At 39.8% G+C, this 15,910-nt stretch overlaps 1 protein-coding gene across 2 annotated transcripts in view; it reads left to right on the top strand.

Annotated features, from left to right (window-relative positions):
* PDK3 (pyruvate dehydrogenase kinase 3) overlaps positions 1-15,910 on the top strand; it is a 96,576-nt gene that overhangs the window by 67,119 nt on the left and 13,547 nt on the right. For both annotated transcript variants that reach the window (XM_034754991.1, XM_034754999.1), the window contains 5 exons: positions 281-370; positions 11,987-12,064; positions 12,655-12,731; positions 14,412-14,513; positions 14,768-14,878. In XM_034754991.1, the coding sequence (XP_034610882.1) occupies positions 281-370; positions 11,987-12,064; positions 12,655-12,731; positions 14,412-14,513; positions 14,768-14,878 (458 nt within the window). The remainder of the gene's footprint in view (positions 1-280; positions 371-11,986; positions 12,065-12,654; positions 12,732-14,411; positions 14,514-14,767; positions 14,879-15,910) is intronic.

Below are 15,910 nucleotides of genomic sequence, written 5' to 3'. Positions count from 1 at the left end.
CCTGAGAACTATGAGACTTTTTCTCTTTCTTCTGGATAGCCATAAATGGACTCCAGTGCATTCATTTCTCATATCATATCAGATATTGCAAGCTATAATTACTAACCAAAGTGTTTTCCCTAGAGAGAGGGCAATAGTCTTGATCAGGGACTGACATTATGGTGAAGTATCTTTTTGCAGCGTGAAACCGAATCTTTTCAACACATTATCTGATTTAACTTTTTTATGTTGTTTTAAATTTAATAGCCATTCACTTAACTGTCAACGTTTTTCCTCTTAGCACTTCTTTTTGGTGGAGATACTAATCCTGCTCATCCCAAGCATATTGGAAGTATTGATCCTACCTGTAATGTGGCTGAGGTAGTAAAAGGTAAGGAGATAAATTTAATATTTGTGTTATGTTTCAAACCCCAATTTACAGTTATACATACATAACTAGTTAAGGTATCCAAGACAGAAAATATATTTCCATTTAATTAAAATTTTAAAAAACCTCCAAGGAATGATACACATTCAGTTGCTTATAGTGGGGCCATAAAAATATCAAAGTTCCTAATAATATTAATAATATCTAGTTCTTACAGCACTTTTCATCTGTAGATCTCAATGTACTTTATTTACAAAGAAGGTGGGTACAGTTATCTCCTTTTTACATATCGGGAAACTGAGACAGAGGTGAAGTAAAGGCTTGTCCAAGGACACCCAGCAGGCCAGGGGCAGAACTAGAACTGGAACTAGAACTCATGTCTCTGTGTCTTAGCCTGGTGCTTTATCTACTAGATCACACTTTCCAGTGGCCTCAAAATCCAAAAATCTGAAACTAGTGGAATGTTAATATAGCTACAAAAAATGGAATTATAACTTTATCTTGTACTACAAGGACCGATTAAAGTTTTTTATCGTTTTCTTATGTTTGATGTGGTGGTTAAATTATTTTGCAAAAAGTATTTAAGAATACATATTCTACTTGACATCCTTTCTAAAGGAAATCAAGGAAATATGTAATCATCTGTTCTTGTACAATTATTCAAGTAAGGCTCTACAATAAAGAAACAAACACCATAAGAAAGTGAGGTTATAATTACTCCTGGGGGAATTCTGTTGCACTGCGTGCGCGCATAATTAATGAGCCATACATCATTTTAATTTTTTTGTGCAGAAAAAAGCTTCTGCTGGAAAGTTGCTGCAATTACAACTTTTGCTCACCAGAGGGCTCTATGGCACTAGAACAGAGCAGCCTCCCCCACCAGTCCCATCAGAAAATACTGTAACTTCACTGGAAAGTTGCTGCAGTTCTGCCTTTTGCCCACCAGAGGGCTCTGTGGAGATAGAACAAAGGGCAGCTCTTAGCCAGCTGGGGAAGAGAGAATCTGCCTTCTTCACAATGCCTGTCCGGCGATGTCAGGAGACCGGGGCTATGGGGAGACAGACAGCGTGGTGCTGCTGGGGGATCGGACAGGGGCTCATAAAGGCTAGTGAGGGAGGACAGACTGGGGCAGGGGCTGAATGGGAGTGGAGGCATAGGGCCACAGAGGGGAGGGAGGTGTAAGGCCAGATAGGGAGATGAGGGTGTCTAAATCGAAGCACAGAGACACATGGGAATGGTGGAGGGGGTGCAGGGCCACATAGGGACAGGGGGAGGCTGAATGAAGGCACAGAGACACATGGAGATGGAGGACAGGGAGAAGGGGTGCAGGGACACCTGGGGACAGGGGAGGAGGTGCAGAGCCATATGGGGATGGGGAGAAGGATGTCTGAGTGGGAGTGGAGGGACACATGTGGACAGGAAGTTCAAGGATACATCGGGGACAGGGGCAGATGTGCCTGACTGAATGGGAGAGACTAGAGGTCAGCCAGGGTCTGCATGGGGGAAGCTCCTTAACAATTCCTCCCCACCCCTCGCAAAAAAACAATTCCATACTTTTCCCACCCATACCCAACAACCTTCCAAGTTCACACCAGGCTCCTTCCCAGCAATTACTTCCCTCTCCCTCAAGTCCGCTGTCACCCGGACTCCCCACAAGCCTTTGCACTGCTTCTGAGGAGTGCAAGAAATATATTTCTGTATTGTACTTTAAATGAATTATTACTCAGAGTTCTGTATTAATAATCCTGAATCTTTTTTGTTGTCTGTAACAGTACAGACATACTTGCTGACAGGTATTTTGAAATAAATGATCAAAAATAATTGAATCTGATGTGATTATATTGTGGTGTTTTGAAAAATAAAATATGCAGAATTGAAAATATTGTGCGCAGAAGTTTTAATTTTTTGTTGCAGAATTCCCCCAGGAGCATTACAATACAGGAATAATCTTCAGATATTTAGAAACTCTTGGCTTTTGTCTTTGGGCACCAAGCATATAGGGAAGTTTTGATGTAACTGTACACCTTGTCACACAGTGTTGCTCCCATGGAGTGTGCGTGTGTGTAGACACACACACACACACAAATGTTCCATATGCACATGAATAAATGCACATACATCTGAGCATATACACACACAAACATTGGGTACCTATTAGTGTCGTCTGTGTATGGAGTGTGTGTATCTGAATTCTCAGTTGATACATTCTCATGTGAAGACATATTGGCCAACTGTGCCAGGATGTAATCTAGTGGAAGAATATTGGGCCATATGAGAACTGATGTTGGGCATCAAATCTTGGTCTTTAGTTCTTGGATTGACAAGGGCTATGAACATAGTGGAAGCAGAAACCATTTTACATCCATGAGAGGAGGTATCTCTTCATGCTGTTCTCTGTTGATCTGATTTCCTCCATATTAAAGAGCAAAACTGATTGCCTCTAAGGGAGTGTGCCCACAATGCTTTAAAAGAGGGGAGAAAAATGAAGAAAATAGTTGGAGGGAATCCTTAGTGCTAGGAGAGGGTATGATGATTCTTATGAAGGAAGGAGAGAGACCACGTGAGAAACTAGTGGAACACAAAACACCTTTTTAAAACTACGGAATCTATCCATGTTCGTACTTGAAAATTTTATTTTGATATATGCTGTAAAATACGTAATTTGTGTAAGCAACAGTATAAAAGTTCAAGTATATTAAAAAGGAAGAAAAAGGACACGCTAAACCCTACAGAACAAGTTTGTTCAGCAAGCCTCTAATACAGCAGAATTACAAAGCATTTTTTAATATTTAAGTAGCAGCTGCCTAAATATATATACTAATTGCATAGTAGTGATTGCAAGTGGAACTGTATTCAAGCAATGTGATACTTTATTTCACCCTTTGTTATACATTTGTGTATCAGTTGATGTGTCTGTAATGTTTCACTTAGTCTTGCTGCTTTATAAGCGTTTGAAAATTAATATTAACCTTATCCCAGTTTTGCTTTTGGAGTAAGTAGTCTATCCCTAAGTGACCTCATTTTTATTGAGCTTTTTTAAAAGCAGTTTTTGAATGTTTGGTGAAACCATGTGAAATGTAGTGTATGAATTATAAATAACTATAAATTACAGAACTTAAGAATAAATTATAAGAGTTTGCGTTATTTTAATATCAAAGAATTCTAACCCCATAGATTCAGATTTTCTTTCTTTTTTATGAAGTCATTGCAGTTGCAAATTCTTCATAAATTAGTATTTTCCAGTATACATAGTAATTGGTGAAACAGTTTATTTTTATCAGTTAACGATGGCTGCCTTATAAGAAGTGCTGTTTTGTGCAGTGTGTTTTCAAGATAGCTGTTGTGTGCATTGTGTTGCAATTTTTTGTCAGCAGGTGGAGATGTGGCATAGATTGCCAAAGCAGGAAATATAATCAAAATGGATTCTTGATGTTCCTTTGATTTTGTTTTTCTGTTCTAAACCACTGTAATTATTGATGCCATATTGATGAGTCTTGAAATTTAAGCTACTGTATTACAACATTTAAATCTAACAAGTATTGATCACTTGGGCATGGCTATATAATCCTTAGTCACTTGAATCGTTTTGTTATAATGAGACAGTAGCACCACTAGTTAAAGATGAAACTAGAGTTGATGAATAATTATTTTTTGATTCAGTGGCTGAACTGAAAAATCAGAAGGGGAAAAAAAAAGTTTCAGACTGAAACTTGAATTTATTAGTTTTTTCTTGATAAAACAAAAAACTGAATTTTTTTTTATTCAGATAAAATGAAATATTTTAATATAAATTTGAAATGATATTTTGAAACAAAATGTTGATATGAAATGACATTTTTGAAATTTTCATGTTGGTTTTTTTTTTCCAGCTAAATCTATTTGCTGAATTTGACCCAAATTTTCATAGTTTCAGTGCCCCTCAAAATGCATTTTCTTGGGAAATTTACTATTTGCCAAATAAAGTCACCCACCTCTAGTTGAGACTAGCTTACTGATTTTTCTAAGTGCACTAAAATCCACATGTTTATTTGTTGAAAGTTGCTGTGTCTTGAAGAGGCCTGGGGGCAGGATTAGTGTTCAAATGACCTCATATTTTGACTAAGGGACACCCCAAATAATCCACCAAATCAAAAAACTAACATGCTGTAGCCAGTGAACCTGAGAAGTACCCATGTGCGGTGAGTTTGAGCTCTTCCCTAAGTAGATTTCAAAGAATGTATATTTTGTGCAAAGAGTCATAGCAATGTAGGACTGGAAGGGACCTCAAGAGGTCTTCTAGTCCAGTCTCCTGCATCCAAGGCAGCACTAAGTAATAACTAGACCATTCCTGACCAGTGTTTGTCTAACCTGCTCTTAAAAATCTTCAATGATGGAGATTCCACAGACTCTTTAGGCAGTTTGTTCCAGTGCTTAGCTGCCCTGACAGGAAGTTTTTCCTAATGTCCAACCTAAACCTCCCTTGCTGCAATTTAAGTTAATTGCTTCTTGTCCTGTCCTCAGAGGTTAACGAGAATATTTTTTCTCCTTCCTTCTTGTAACAACCTTTTATGTACTTGAAAACTGTTATCATGTCTCTCCCCCCCCCCCCCCCTTTTCCCCCCCCCCCCCCCTCCCTTCTCCAGACTAAACAAACCCAGGTTTTTGTTTTTTTTTTTCAATCTTTTCTCATAGGTCATGTTTTCTAGACCTTTAATTATTAGTTGCTTTCAGCCTGTACTCTGCATGGTCTTCTTCTGGAAGTTGTGCCCTGAGGATACAGTTTCTGGTTTAAGAGCCATGTTCTGAAATCCACATGCTTAATCAGATTTACGTTAGAAGCTGCCAAGGAAAATTGAATTAATTAATTAGAGGGAAGATGAAAGACTCTAGTAAGGAGCAGCATTCGGTTAATGTAGTCGTGATGCATGCTTCTCATCCCATTTCTGACCAATGGGGATAATACTCTCAGCAGTGTCAGTGTGATCAAAGGGATTGCTGAGGCTCAAGATATGCACCCAGGATAGAGAGCCCTGTTCTAAGGACTGGTGTAAGGTTGACATTGTAACACAGCAGTAGGATACTGCCATTAGTCAAAATAGTAACTTACATTAATCATGAAAAATAAACACGGAAAACACATTTCAAGTTTCTACAATAACTTAAGCTACACACCCCAAGGGTCCACACCTATTACTTTCACCCTTCTAAGTGAGTTCTTCAAGTGCTTTTCGATATGTGTTCCACTCTTGGTGCCCACGTTCCCAGTGCTCTTGAGATTGGAATCTTTTGACCAGCAGTATCCGTTAGCCCAGGCCCGTATTGTAAGTGCCCTCAAGCCTCCCTCCTGAGAGCATAACATGTCAGAGTGGGACCAACTGTCTTTGAGTTCCTTCTTATTGCCCATGGGTGAGACACAGACTTGCAAGCAATATGTTTTACTTTTGCACACTTGCATAGTTAATTTTTAAATTTGTGTAGATAGTTTCTTTTAGAATAGTCGTAGTATAGTTTTGTTAGTAAAGTGTATGTTGTTAGGTTTCTTTTCAGGTAATGCTTTTAAACACTTTTTTCTGTTATCTGGCACTGGCTCTTCAATCTTCGCCGCTGAACAAACATCTCCAAGCAGTTTTAAGTATTGCTAAGTATTGTAAACAAGACAGCTATACCGCTTAATTGTGGCCACTTAAAATGTTTATTTGTATATTCAGTGAGCAGCACATCATGAGCAAATGTTCTGTTGGTTGTTCATTTTCATAACAAACTCAGAAAACAAGAGAAGCTCACTGAAATCTTTTTTTCTCTTGGATAAATCTGAGACCAGCCTCTGATCTGGGTAAACAAGATCCATCCAAATCTGAGCAGTCTTCTTCCAAGAGTTCCTTGGTAAGCACTGGCTCTGCTACCAGTTCCTGGGATCCTGCCTCTTTGATACATGCTACAGCAATTTCTGCTTCCCAAGCTGCACTAGAGGCTTCGCACAGAGTGCACATATGGTGTCTGTAAGGGTTGTCCCCAAAGAAATTACAGTGACTCCTGCTCCACCATTAGAGGAGTATTCCTTTTCCTTATCAGCCTCAGACCAGAGTATGGAGGCTTCTCCTAATGACTCCTGAGTCTATTATACCTCAGTCAGAGAATTTAGTGTACATGTGTATCAACATAGACACAGGAATTATAGGGAGGGATGTTCTATCTGGTATTCCCCACTCCCCTTTTTGGCTCCATACACAGTTCGCCTATGGACCTCACCCCTGCCTTTACTGGGCTCCTGGGGTCTCTCCAGATGTTAGAAAGCCTTCCTCTATCCACTCCAGAGACAAATTGCCCTCCCCTGTAGAGTCTATGGGAGTTCAACCTTAGTAGCTGCCTAAGCATCTCTTGACAACTAAAGGCCTCTGAGGAGTAAGATCACGCTACTGATGTCACTCTCGCTGCCATTTGTTCATCAACTGATGAGGCTGTAGTTTTGACGCCATCACATCCAGATAACTACAGAACTTTTCAGAATCTCGTCAGAAGAATGGCTGAAACATTAGAGATGCGGGTACAGGTTGTACATGAAAAATCGCACACGTCTAAACATCCTGCATACTTCATTATTGGAAAGACTGGCAATGCGTTAATGACAGAAGAACATGCACACATTTTTTGACAGATATCACCCAGCATACTGCCAATGTCAACAAAAGCTGATAGGAGGTAATAAGTTCCCTCTTTGAGATCTGAATATTTTTATGCTCACCCTACACCTGGATCACTTGTGGTCACTGCTGCCCAGGAGCGTATGAACCAGCAAAGCTTCAAGTTCATGCCAAAAGAAAAAGAAGCAAGGAGTATGCTTCCAAATTCTTCCAGTCCTTATCATAGGCAGTGGACCTCATCTGGTGTTGATGGCTGTGGGAATTAACCTCGATGGAATTGGGTGGAGGGTGGAATAAGCTGAACTCAGTCTCCCGCGCTGGGCCATAATATTTATTGTCTGCCCACTTGTAAGTAGCTGCCAACAACGCTGAGGTCTGCCAAATGATTCTTGCCAGGTCTAGAATGGCCTCGTTTATAGTAGAGCGATCTTTGAAGAAGAGGATGAGTGGAGTATGTCAAAGACATGATGGTGGGTGTGCTTAACTTCCTGTAGTGATATTTGGAGAGTGTCCGTCCCTCTCTTTGCCACATCCTGGAAGAGGCAAAAGTCATCAACCAGAGATAGCAGGGGAAGCAGACAGCCTTATCTGGGGAGGAGGATATGTCCTTGGGGTCACTTCTTCCTCTACAGTGCTCTCGTGTTCCTCCATGATTTCTTCCAGAGGTTCCAAAGCTCTGGAAGCCACGGCTGAAGAGGTGTGCCTTGAGGGTTGGACTAGAAGCTCAAGAGGCATGGTGGCGATATACAGCCCAAGATTCCCAGTATTACTACTGTTGATATTGGGCACTGTAAAGAGCCTGAAATGAGTACTGTGATGCCACCTCCTCAGGTTCGCAATCTGAGACCTCACTAGAGAGCGGAGGAACATAAGGGGGCAGTCCAGAAGACTTCTGAGCCGGGCGAAAACTCATGAAGGTCTTGGCACTGAGGAGGCTCCAGTACATGTGTTACACAGAGGTCCCTAGAGTGTTAGAATTCCAGTATTACCGACTGACTTGGTGCCATTGGCGGTACTGGGAGGGATGGAGATCTTGTCCATACTGGTCGCTTTGGTGCCTAATGAGGTGTTGATGACAGTATCAATGTAGGATAACTTACCAGCAACGTCTTTTTAGAGGAGTGCTTACTCATGTCCTTGTCCCTTGGTGCCATTGACTCAGTGCTTGTGCCCATCGGGACCATGGGCTTGTCTATGGTGCCTGCCACTGAGGATTTTCATGAGCCATGGGTGCTGGTCTGAGAAGGTCTTGGTGCCGTCGGCACCGAGTGTGCCAGAAAGCATTTGCGGCTATCTCAGGGTTCACTGTAAGGACTTTCCACTCTCTTTTTCAACTATTTGTGAGAGGAGTCAATGGCTTGTTTCTTCAACCCACAGCATTTAGATGTTGAGGCCTGAGGGAAAGTCTCACATTTGCTAGGTAACTCGTGGCGCGGGTCTGGAGAGCCAGTTCCATGAAGATAATCATCTGTCTGACCAATCTGTCCTTATGAGACCGGGGCCTGAGTTGCTGGCAGAGACCACGCTTTTGTTGAATGTGTCCTTTCCTAAAGCAGTGAATGCACTGGGAGTGCTTGTCTGTGACAGGGATCGTTTCTTTGCAAGAGAGGCACTTCTTGAAGCCTGGTGACCTGGGCACATCCCCGTGAAGGAGGGGAAGGAAAAAAGGAGTGGGGGGAAAAGTCTTTTATTTTTTATTTTTTATTTTTATGGAGAAAAGGTAAGAAAAAGAGAAAAATTAGAACCACAACTAAGAACCAGGAGACTAACTGTAGAGATGCAAATTGAAAGTAATGGTCCTCATGGACTGTGAATAGCTCTGTTTCTAGCCAGGAGCGGTTGAGAAGGAACTGAGGGGGGTTAGCCCATGTGTGCTGACTAGCCTTGTGGTAGGGCGCAAGGGGAGACAGCGCATGTGTGGGCCTAATGGACACTGCTACTGAAGTTCTCTGATCAGCAGCGCAGGCATGCAAGCACACCTACAGTGAAGCACGCTTAGGGACACACATCTCAAAGAACCATTGTTAGTGCAGAAGGTGAGTAACTTCTTCATCCTTTGTCCACACCAACTCAGCCTGGATGCTGGCTGGTTAACCAACCTGGAGAAATCTTGATCCATTTTGATTTACGATAGATTTGTTTACATGGCCAGGTGGGGGGAAAAAATCACTATCTGAGTGGAGCAGCATCACCTCTCCCTCACAGTCTGATATTCCTACAATTTTGGATTATCTCCTCTCATTAAAGAGATTAGGGCTCTGTTAGCTCTGTAAGAGTTCACCTAGCAAATATGAAAGCTCAGCATCCGCCAATATAGGATTACGCTAGAACATCACACCTTAAAGTGACTAGGGTCCTCGAGGGCTTAATGCATGTGTTCTCTCCAATATATGTGAATCTCCTTCCTCTTGGGACCTTAATATGGTTTTAGCTGGGTTGATTTTTGGGGCTGAGATTGGATAGAGAGGGGTTGGCTTTTGAATACTTAGTAGTGATTACATCCGCTCACAGGAGAATTATAAGCATTCATGGCAGGCCTACTGTTTTTCACAAGGACAAAGTTTCTCTGAGACCTCCAAAACTGTTTGCTTACATGTTTTTCTTTCACTCTAGTGACAGTAAAGTGAAGCTACACTCTCTGAATGTGTTAAGAGCACTCTTTCTATCTGTCTAGAACTAAAGCCTTCAGGATCTCATCTAAATTGTTTATTGCCTTTGCAGAAGGGATTACAGGACAGGCTGTATAATCCAAAAATTATCTAAATGGGTATCAGATTTTATAAAATATTACCAGTTAGCTAGATTAGAGTCTATTGGTCAAGTTAAAGCTCACTCCACAAGGGTTCTTGCCGCTTCTTTCAGAAGTGTCCTCATTTCTGAAATTCGTGGAGCAGCCACTTGGAGTTCTATGCATGCATTCCCTAAACACTATTGCCCTGTAAAGACATACAGAGCAGCTGCCCATTTTGGCAGAGCTGTATTACAATCACTATTCACATAGACTCTGAGCATTCACTTCTTAGCATCAGGTTACTGCTCGAAAGTCACCAGGAGTGGAGAGAGAGAGAGAGAGTGTGTGGACAAGCACTCGAAGAAGAAAAAAGATATCTTGCATAACTGTGGTTCTTTTTGAGTTGTATTGTCCATATGTATTCTGTGACCCGCCCTCCTTCCCTGCTGGTACGGAATCCTTTAACACCTGGATTCTGTTTTGGCAAAGGAAGTAAAAGGCAGTTGGCCCTGCTCTGTCCTTTTATGCCCTTGGAAGTGGGGGCAAGAACACACAGGGTGTAAGCATGGGCCAATGGAAGCTGCTGGCCAAAAGCTTCCCATGTACACTGAGAGGATTATGTTGGACCACATCTCGAAGAACCACAGTTACTGTAAGTAAGGTAAATAACCACAGGGAAAAAATGACAAAGGGATTTGAAGAAAATGTAAGCAATTTAAAAAAAATTCAGTTGCTTGACCCTTCTTAAAATAGTCAGAACAAACCGCAAATAATATAAACTACTATAGAAAAATCAAGCAATGCACAAACTACAATAAATATTTTTAAATGATATTCTAACGCAAAAGAGAATGTTTGTAGGATTTCTTTTTTTACCCCTGTTAAAAAGGAAATCCTGGTGCAACCATACCTATGGTAGTACTACTGAACTATGATAATATTGCCGTGCCATATTAAGGCCAAGGGTATATACTACTGGCTGTGAATTTGGAGTCATTTGGGGAAAGGGTTCCTTGGATAAGCTCTGCCTCAACTCCCCCAATAAGGAGTTCACTTTATTATTCAAATTTCTTTAAAACCCACTTGCATAGTGTTGTTGCCTTGAAAATTGGTATTCCACAACAGAAGCTAAGGTAGACGGGGAGGAGAACACTCATCGAGATGAAATCATCAGTTAACCCCTCTCAGAGCTATTGTATCAGACCGTATTCATCTTCATCTGGTCTCATTCATCTGAGAACATTCCATTGAGATTAATGAGCATCTTAACACTTTTGCAATTCCTGTGTTGAAGAGTTTTGTGCGCAGACCCCTCATTCTAACCTAGCCCCCCAAATCGGAGTACAAAGTTTGGGGCTTCATTCCACTCCCTTTTGCTGACTGCAGGTGATATGTATGCTCCTCACTGCCCCCCTCTTCCTTCCTCCAAGTCCCTCCAATCCTACCAGGGGTACGAAGGGGCCAGGAGGAGAGCAGAACTGAGTGAGTTGAGTGGCAGTGAGGTGTTCCCAGGAAGCCTTTGTACTCCCCCACCACAGGTGCCCTGAGCCCCGCACTATCTCCACTTACTCAAAAAACAAGGGAAGTTCACTGGCTAAAAACTTCATAAATTCACATTTAAGGTTGGCCTATAGTGCCTTGTATCCTTCCAGAATGTCAAATTGCACCTGTGCTTAAATCTCTTAAATACAGGGTTATGGTACACACCAATCCCACCCTGCAATCTTGATTGTGCCTTCTTTGAGCTCCAACGTCCCCAAACGTATGTTGTGTAACATTCTATCCTTCCAGAGGATTTGAAGCAGTGTGGCAACACAGCACGTGGATACAGTAGGAGAAACTGTCAGACTGTATCTTCTCTAAATAAAAAACAATTGAGGGCAGGCTTAGTGAACAGCAGCTAGCCTATATTCAACTGCTTTCACCTACTCTGCTTAAACCATCCCAGAGTTGCCAGAACTTGTAACCCACCCTTTGGCCCAAGGCAAGATGACTGTTGTTTGCCTCTACTTGCACAACCCATATAACTCAGTACTTCCAATAGTAAATCCTTTTTTAAGATAATGTGCCCTTTCTTGGGGATGGGAACATAGATGTACAGTAAAAATAACATGAAAATGCACATTGATTTCAGACTTGTAAATCAGTGCCTAAAAAGTCAGATATCTGCTTGCAGCCTTGTTATTCTGAGATGGTGAATGAATATTGCTAGCCTTTTTGCATAAATGCAGAATTCGGGATAAAGTATGCTGCTTTATTCTTTCACAGATGCTTATGAAACAGCTAAGATGTTGTGTGAGCAGTACTATCTGGTTGCACCAGAGTTGGAAGTTGAAGAATTCAATGGTAATAGGAAGTTCATTTTATTTTAAGTGCTCTATGAAATACTGGGGAGGGGGGTATATAAGTTTAATAGAACAAGTATAATTGCTAGCTGTTGTTTAGTCAATAGATAAGATTTTAAATTGAGTTACAAAGATCATATACAGAGATGTCTCTTTCCTTGCCCTCCTAATTACTCTCCCTTCTAGGGCAGCAAAGAAGTTAATTAGTTAAATAAAGTGTTGCCAGTGGTAGGAGCACCCTAACATAGAGGAGCATTTGTTTAATACTTGATGCTGAGGGGAAAGTGCTGCATGATGAATCAAATATCACTTCCAGCAGCTGCATTTGCTTTCCTCCGAGTTACCTTGTGTAGGTAATTACCAGGCCTGATTCTACTTATCTTCTGATATGACTGCATTCTGTGTTTAATTGTGAAGTATGTTTTCAAGTTCTACTATTACACGTTTGGAAAGTGAGAGAGAACATAGTTATACAGTTGTCTTTATTTGTTACAAATTCAGCTTACTACAGTAGATGGAGTGAACTGTGATACCACAAGGGGAATATGTTGAAAAAACTTTTTAGCTAACTGAAGTTTTATTTATTTCTAGCTAAAGCTCCAGACAAGCCTATTCAAGTAGTCTATGTACCCTCACATCTGTTTCATATGCTATTTGAGTTGTTCAAGGTAGGTAAGATTTATTAATGCTCTGACTGTAATTGCATGTTGTAGTCAAGATTCTTCTCAGCCATAATGTTTGCAAAAAAATTCTTCCTCGTGTTCTCATATTTTTTTGTTTTTGAAAGTTTGGAGTGATGTGACGAAAGTTAGCCCTTGAGCCCTTCCCTAGTGCACACACTTCAAACACTCATTTACACTCCAGTGATGGCTGTGCCCTTTTCTGCATTTGGTTAACTCAAAACAGCTTGTGGTAAAATTTCTAACACTAACCTTCATGGTACAGTACAAGACCTTATTATTTTGCTCAGGATTTGTGCCTTATTGGATGGTTTAAAGGCTGGGATATTTGGGTGAGTGCTAGTTTTCCTCTTGAGGGGTGTCAGTTTTCTTTTTGAATTGTGTAACTTTTAAAAAATCGTTTACTAATTTTCAGAATAACTGACAAGTTAAACTGTAAAGCAGAGAGAATAGGAGAGACATTAAACTGCAAAAATTGTATGTTTTGTGAAATAATGTGCAAGTTCCCTAAAAGGCATAATTGGGCACATTTTATAAATTAAAGAAAACAAATAAATTTAGTAGAAAACAATGTGGAGTTTTTCCAAAGAATATATTTTTCTTTTTGTGTTCTCTGTTAATGTGCATGTACTTGACTGCTATCTTTCCCCTGTCCGGTCATGAGCTATATGATATATGACTTTCTCTAAGACAGAGTTGGTGCCAATTTATGGAGTGATGCTGTAGATGTGTTTGTAAAGCTATAAAATATCATTCATGCACTAATATAAAAGTCAAACACACAGTAGTAGTTTTAAGTGGTGTTACATTTGTGATGTACTGTGAGTGCAAATTGCGTTGATTAAATGACTGCAACATAACAGTTTTGGTGTGGGTCAGGCACATCAAGGCTTTACTATACTTGCACTTGCACTTGTCATTTTCAAAGTATAGTGATTTATATCATCTTTATGACTAATACAAGTGTTAATTTCTGTACTGTGACGGTGGGCGGTCTTGGTATATTTAATGTAGAAATACATTTCTTTACAGTAGAACCTCAGAGTTACGGACATCTCGGAAATGGAGGTTGTTTGTAACTCTGAAATGTTGGTAACTCTTAACAAAACACGGTTGTTCTTTCAAAAGTTTACAACTGAACATTGAGTTAATACAGCTTTGAAATTTTACTATGCAGAAGAAAAATGCTGCTTTCCCTTTATCTTTTTAGTAGTTTACATTTAACACAGTATTGTACTGTATTGTCTTCTTTTTTTTGTTTTTGTTTTGTCTCTGCTGCTGCCTGATTGTGTACTTCCAGTTCCAAATGAGATTTGTGGTTGACTGGTCAGTTTGTAACTCTGGTGTTCATAGCTCCGAGGTTCTACTGTATTGTTTTGTTCTTTATGGTATTGTATCCAATAGAAATATTAAGTTACTTACATTTTTATATTGTAATGGTTTACTGTAATAAATTGACCGTTGACTTGCTGTCAAGTACATCTTGAGTTCACTCAGGTATACCCTCTTCTGCATCCATGTATACAAATTTAGGGCAGTTTTATTCACAAGTTTTTCAGAATAACACAGTGAAAATGTATCCGATTTGTACATTGTTACTAAAAGTATTTATGGTAAAGTTGAGGTGGAGAATATATCAGAATCTAAAACATATGGTTTTAACTTTAGAACTCAATGAGAGCTACGGTGGAATTACATGAAGGTAGGAAAGAAGGCTATCCATCAATTAAAACGTTAGTCACTTTGGGGAAAGAAGATCTATCCATAAAGGTAAACTAATAATATTTTTAAACTGCTGAACTGACTTTCAAAGAAATGCTCACATTAGTAATGTTTTTGATAAATTTATCTTTAATTTTACAAGGACTAAATTATGTACTCTATATAGGTTCTGGCACTCATTCCATTTGCATTAATGTTTATACAAGTAATTTAAATAATCCTTTGTCTGTATTTGATGCTTGAACTTTCTGTTCCCGAGCAGATATTGAGTGTTAAAGTAAAACCTTGACTTTTTTCTGTAGATAAGTGATCAAGGAGGTGGTGTCCCTCTGAGAAAAATAGATCGTCTGTTTAACTACATGTACTCAACAGCACCCAGGCCTAGTTTGGAGCCAACAAGAGCTGCACCTTTGGTAAGCATCTGTGGGTCAGGGTAAAATATTTTTTCAGAATGTAAGTGCAGTTACACTCCTCTAGTCTCTCTCCTAGAGTAATCTTTTTTCCTACATTAAAACTTCTTGAAGTTTTTCTATCACAGAAATTGGATATCATCAGGAAATTTGTGTAGGCAAAACTTACCAGGAGAAAACGCTGCTGAGTCTTCACTATTATTCATTTTTAGCAACTTAACTTTGGAGTAGGAAATTACTTTCCTTTGAGTGTCCTGAACACCATATTCTTGGAAATAACTATATCTATCTGCAGTACAGCATTTTAAAACAGATTATTGTGAAAGGTGTTAGTATCTAAATTAACTAACCTATAGTGTTTTGCATATACACCAAATAGTAGCCAATTAGCTGAGCCACTTTTTTCAGTATTATAGCACTTACAGAGCACTGCCCGTAAGTAGGAAGTGAGTTTGTATCAGATTTTTTAAAAATTACTTTTATACAGGTTTAAGTCTTTGTCCTCTAAAAATAAAATGAAATCAAAATTTGTTTGTAATGTGTGGTGTCACCAGCTAACTCATTTTAGTCTTTGCTCTTTAATAGTGGCATCTGTCAATCTATTCCTCTTCAGTAGTATCTTCTGTGCCAGATTTACAAAAATGTTCAGCACCCGGTAGCTCCCATTAAGAACAATGGGAGCTGCTGGATGCAGAATACTTTTCAGATTTGGCCCTTCTGTTATGTATGATTCCTTGTTACAGGATTTATACATTTTGTATGTATTGGATCATTGAAAAGTTGGTCTAACTATTGTACCACTTGGCTGGCATTATTTAATAAGAGGATTGGTTAATGACCTACAGTACACTTGCCTCTAATCACAGATACCCCTCTTCTCATCTTGTTTGTTCTGTACAGTTTCTTATGCAGTTTTTATCCTTGAGTATGTCAAGTAAAAAATGGTATCTTGGGCACTTTCCTCTTCATCTTTTAAATACTCTCCTACCAATCATGTTCTTGTGTGGTATTTGGTGGTAGTGGTGAACTCCATTA

This window comes from Trachemys scripta, chromosome 1 (assembly GCF_013100865.1).
Source record: "Trachemys scripta elegans isolate TJP31775 chromosome 1, CAS_Tse_1.0, whole genome shotgun sequence".
NCBI lineage: Eukaryota > Metazoa > Chordata > Testudines > Emydidae > Trachemys > Trachemys scripta.
This window is presented reverse-complemented; position numbering and strand designations above follow the sequence as displayed.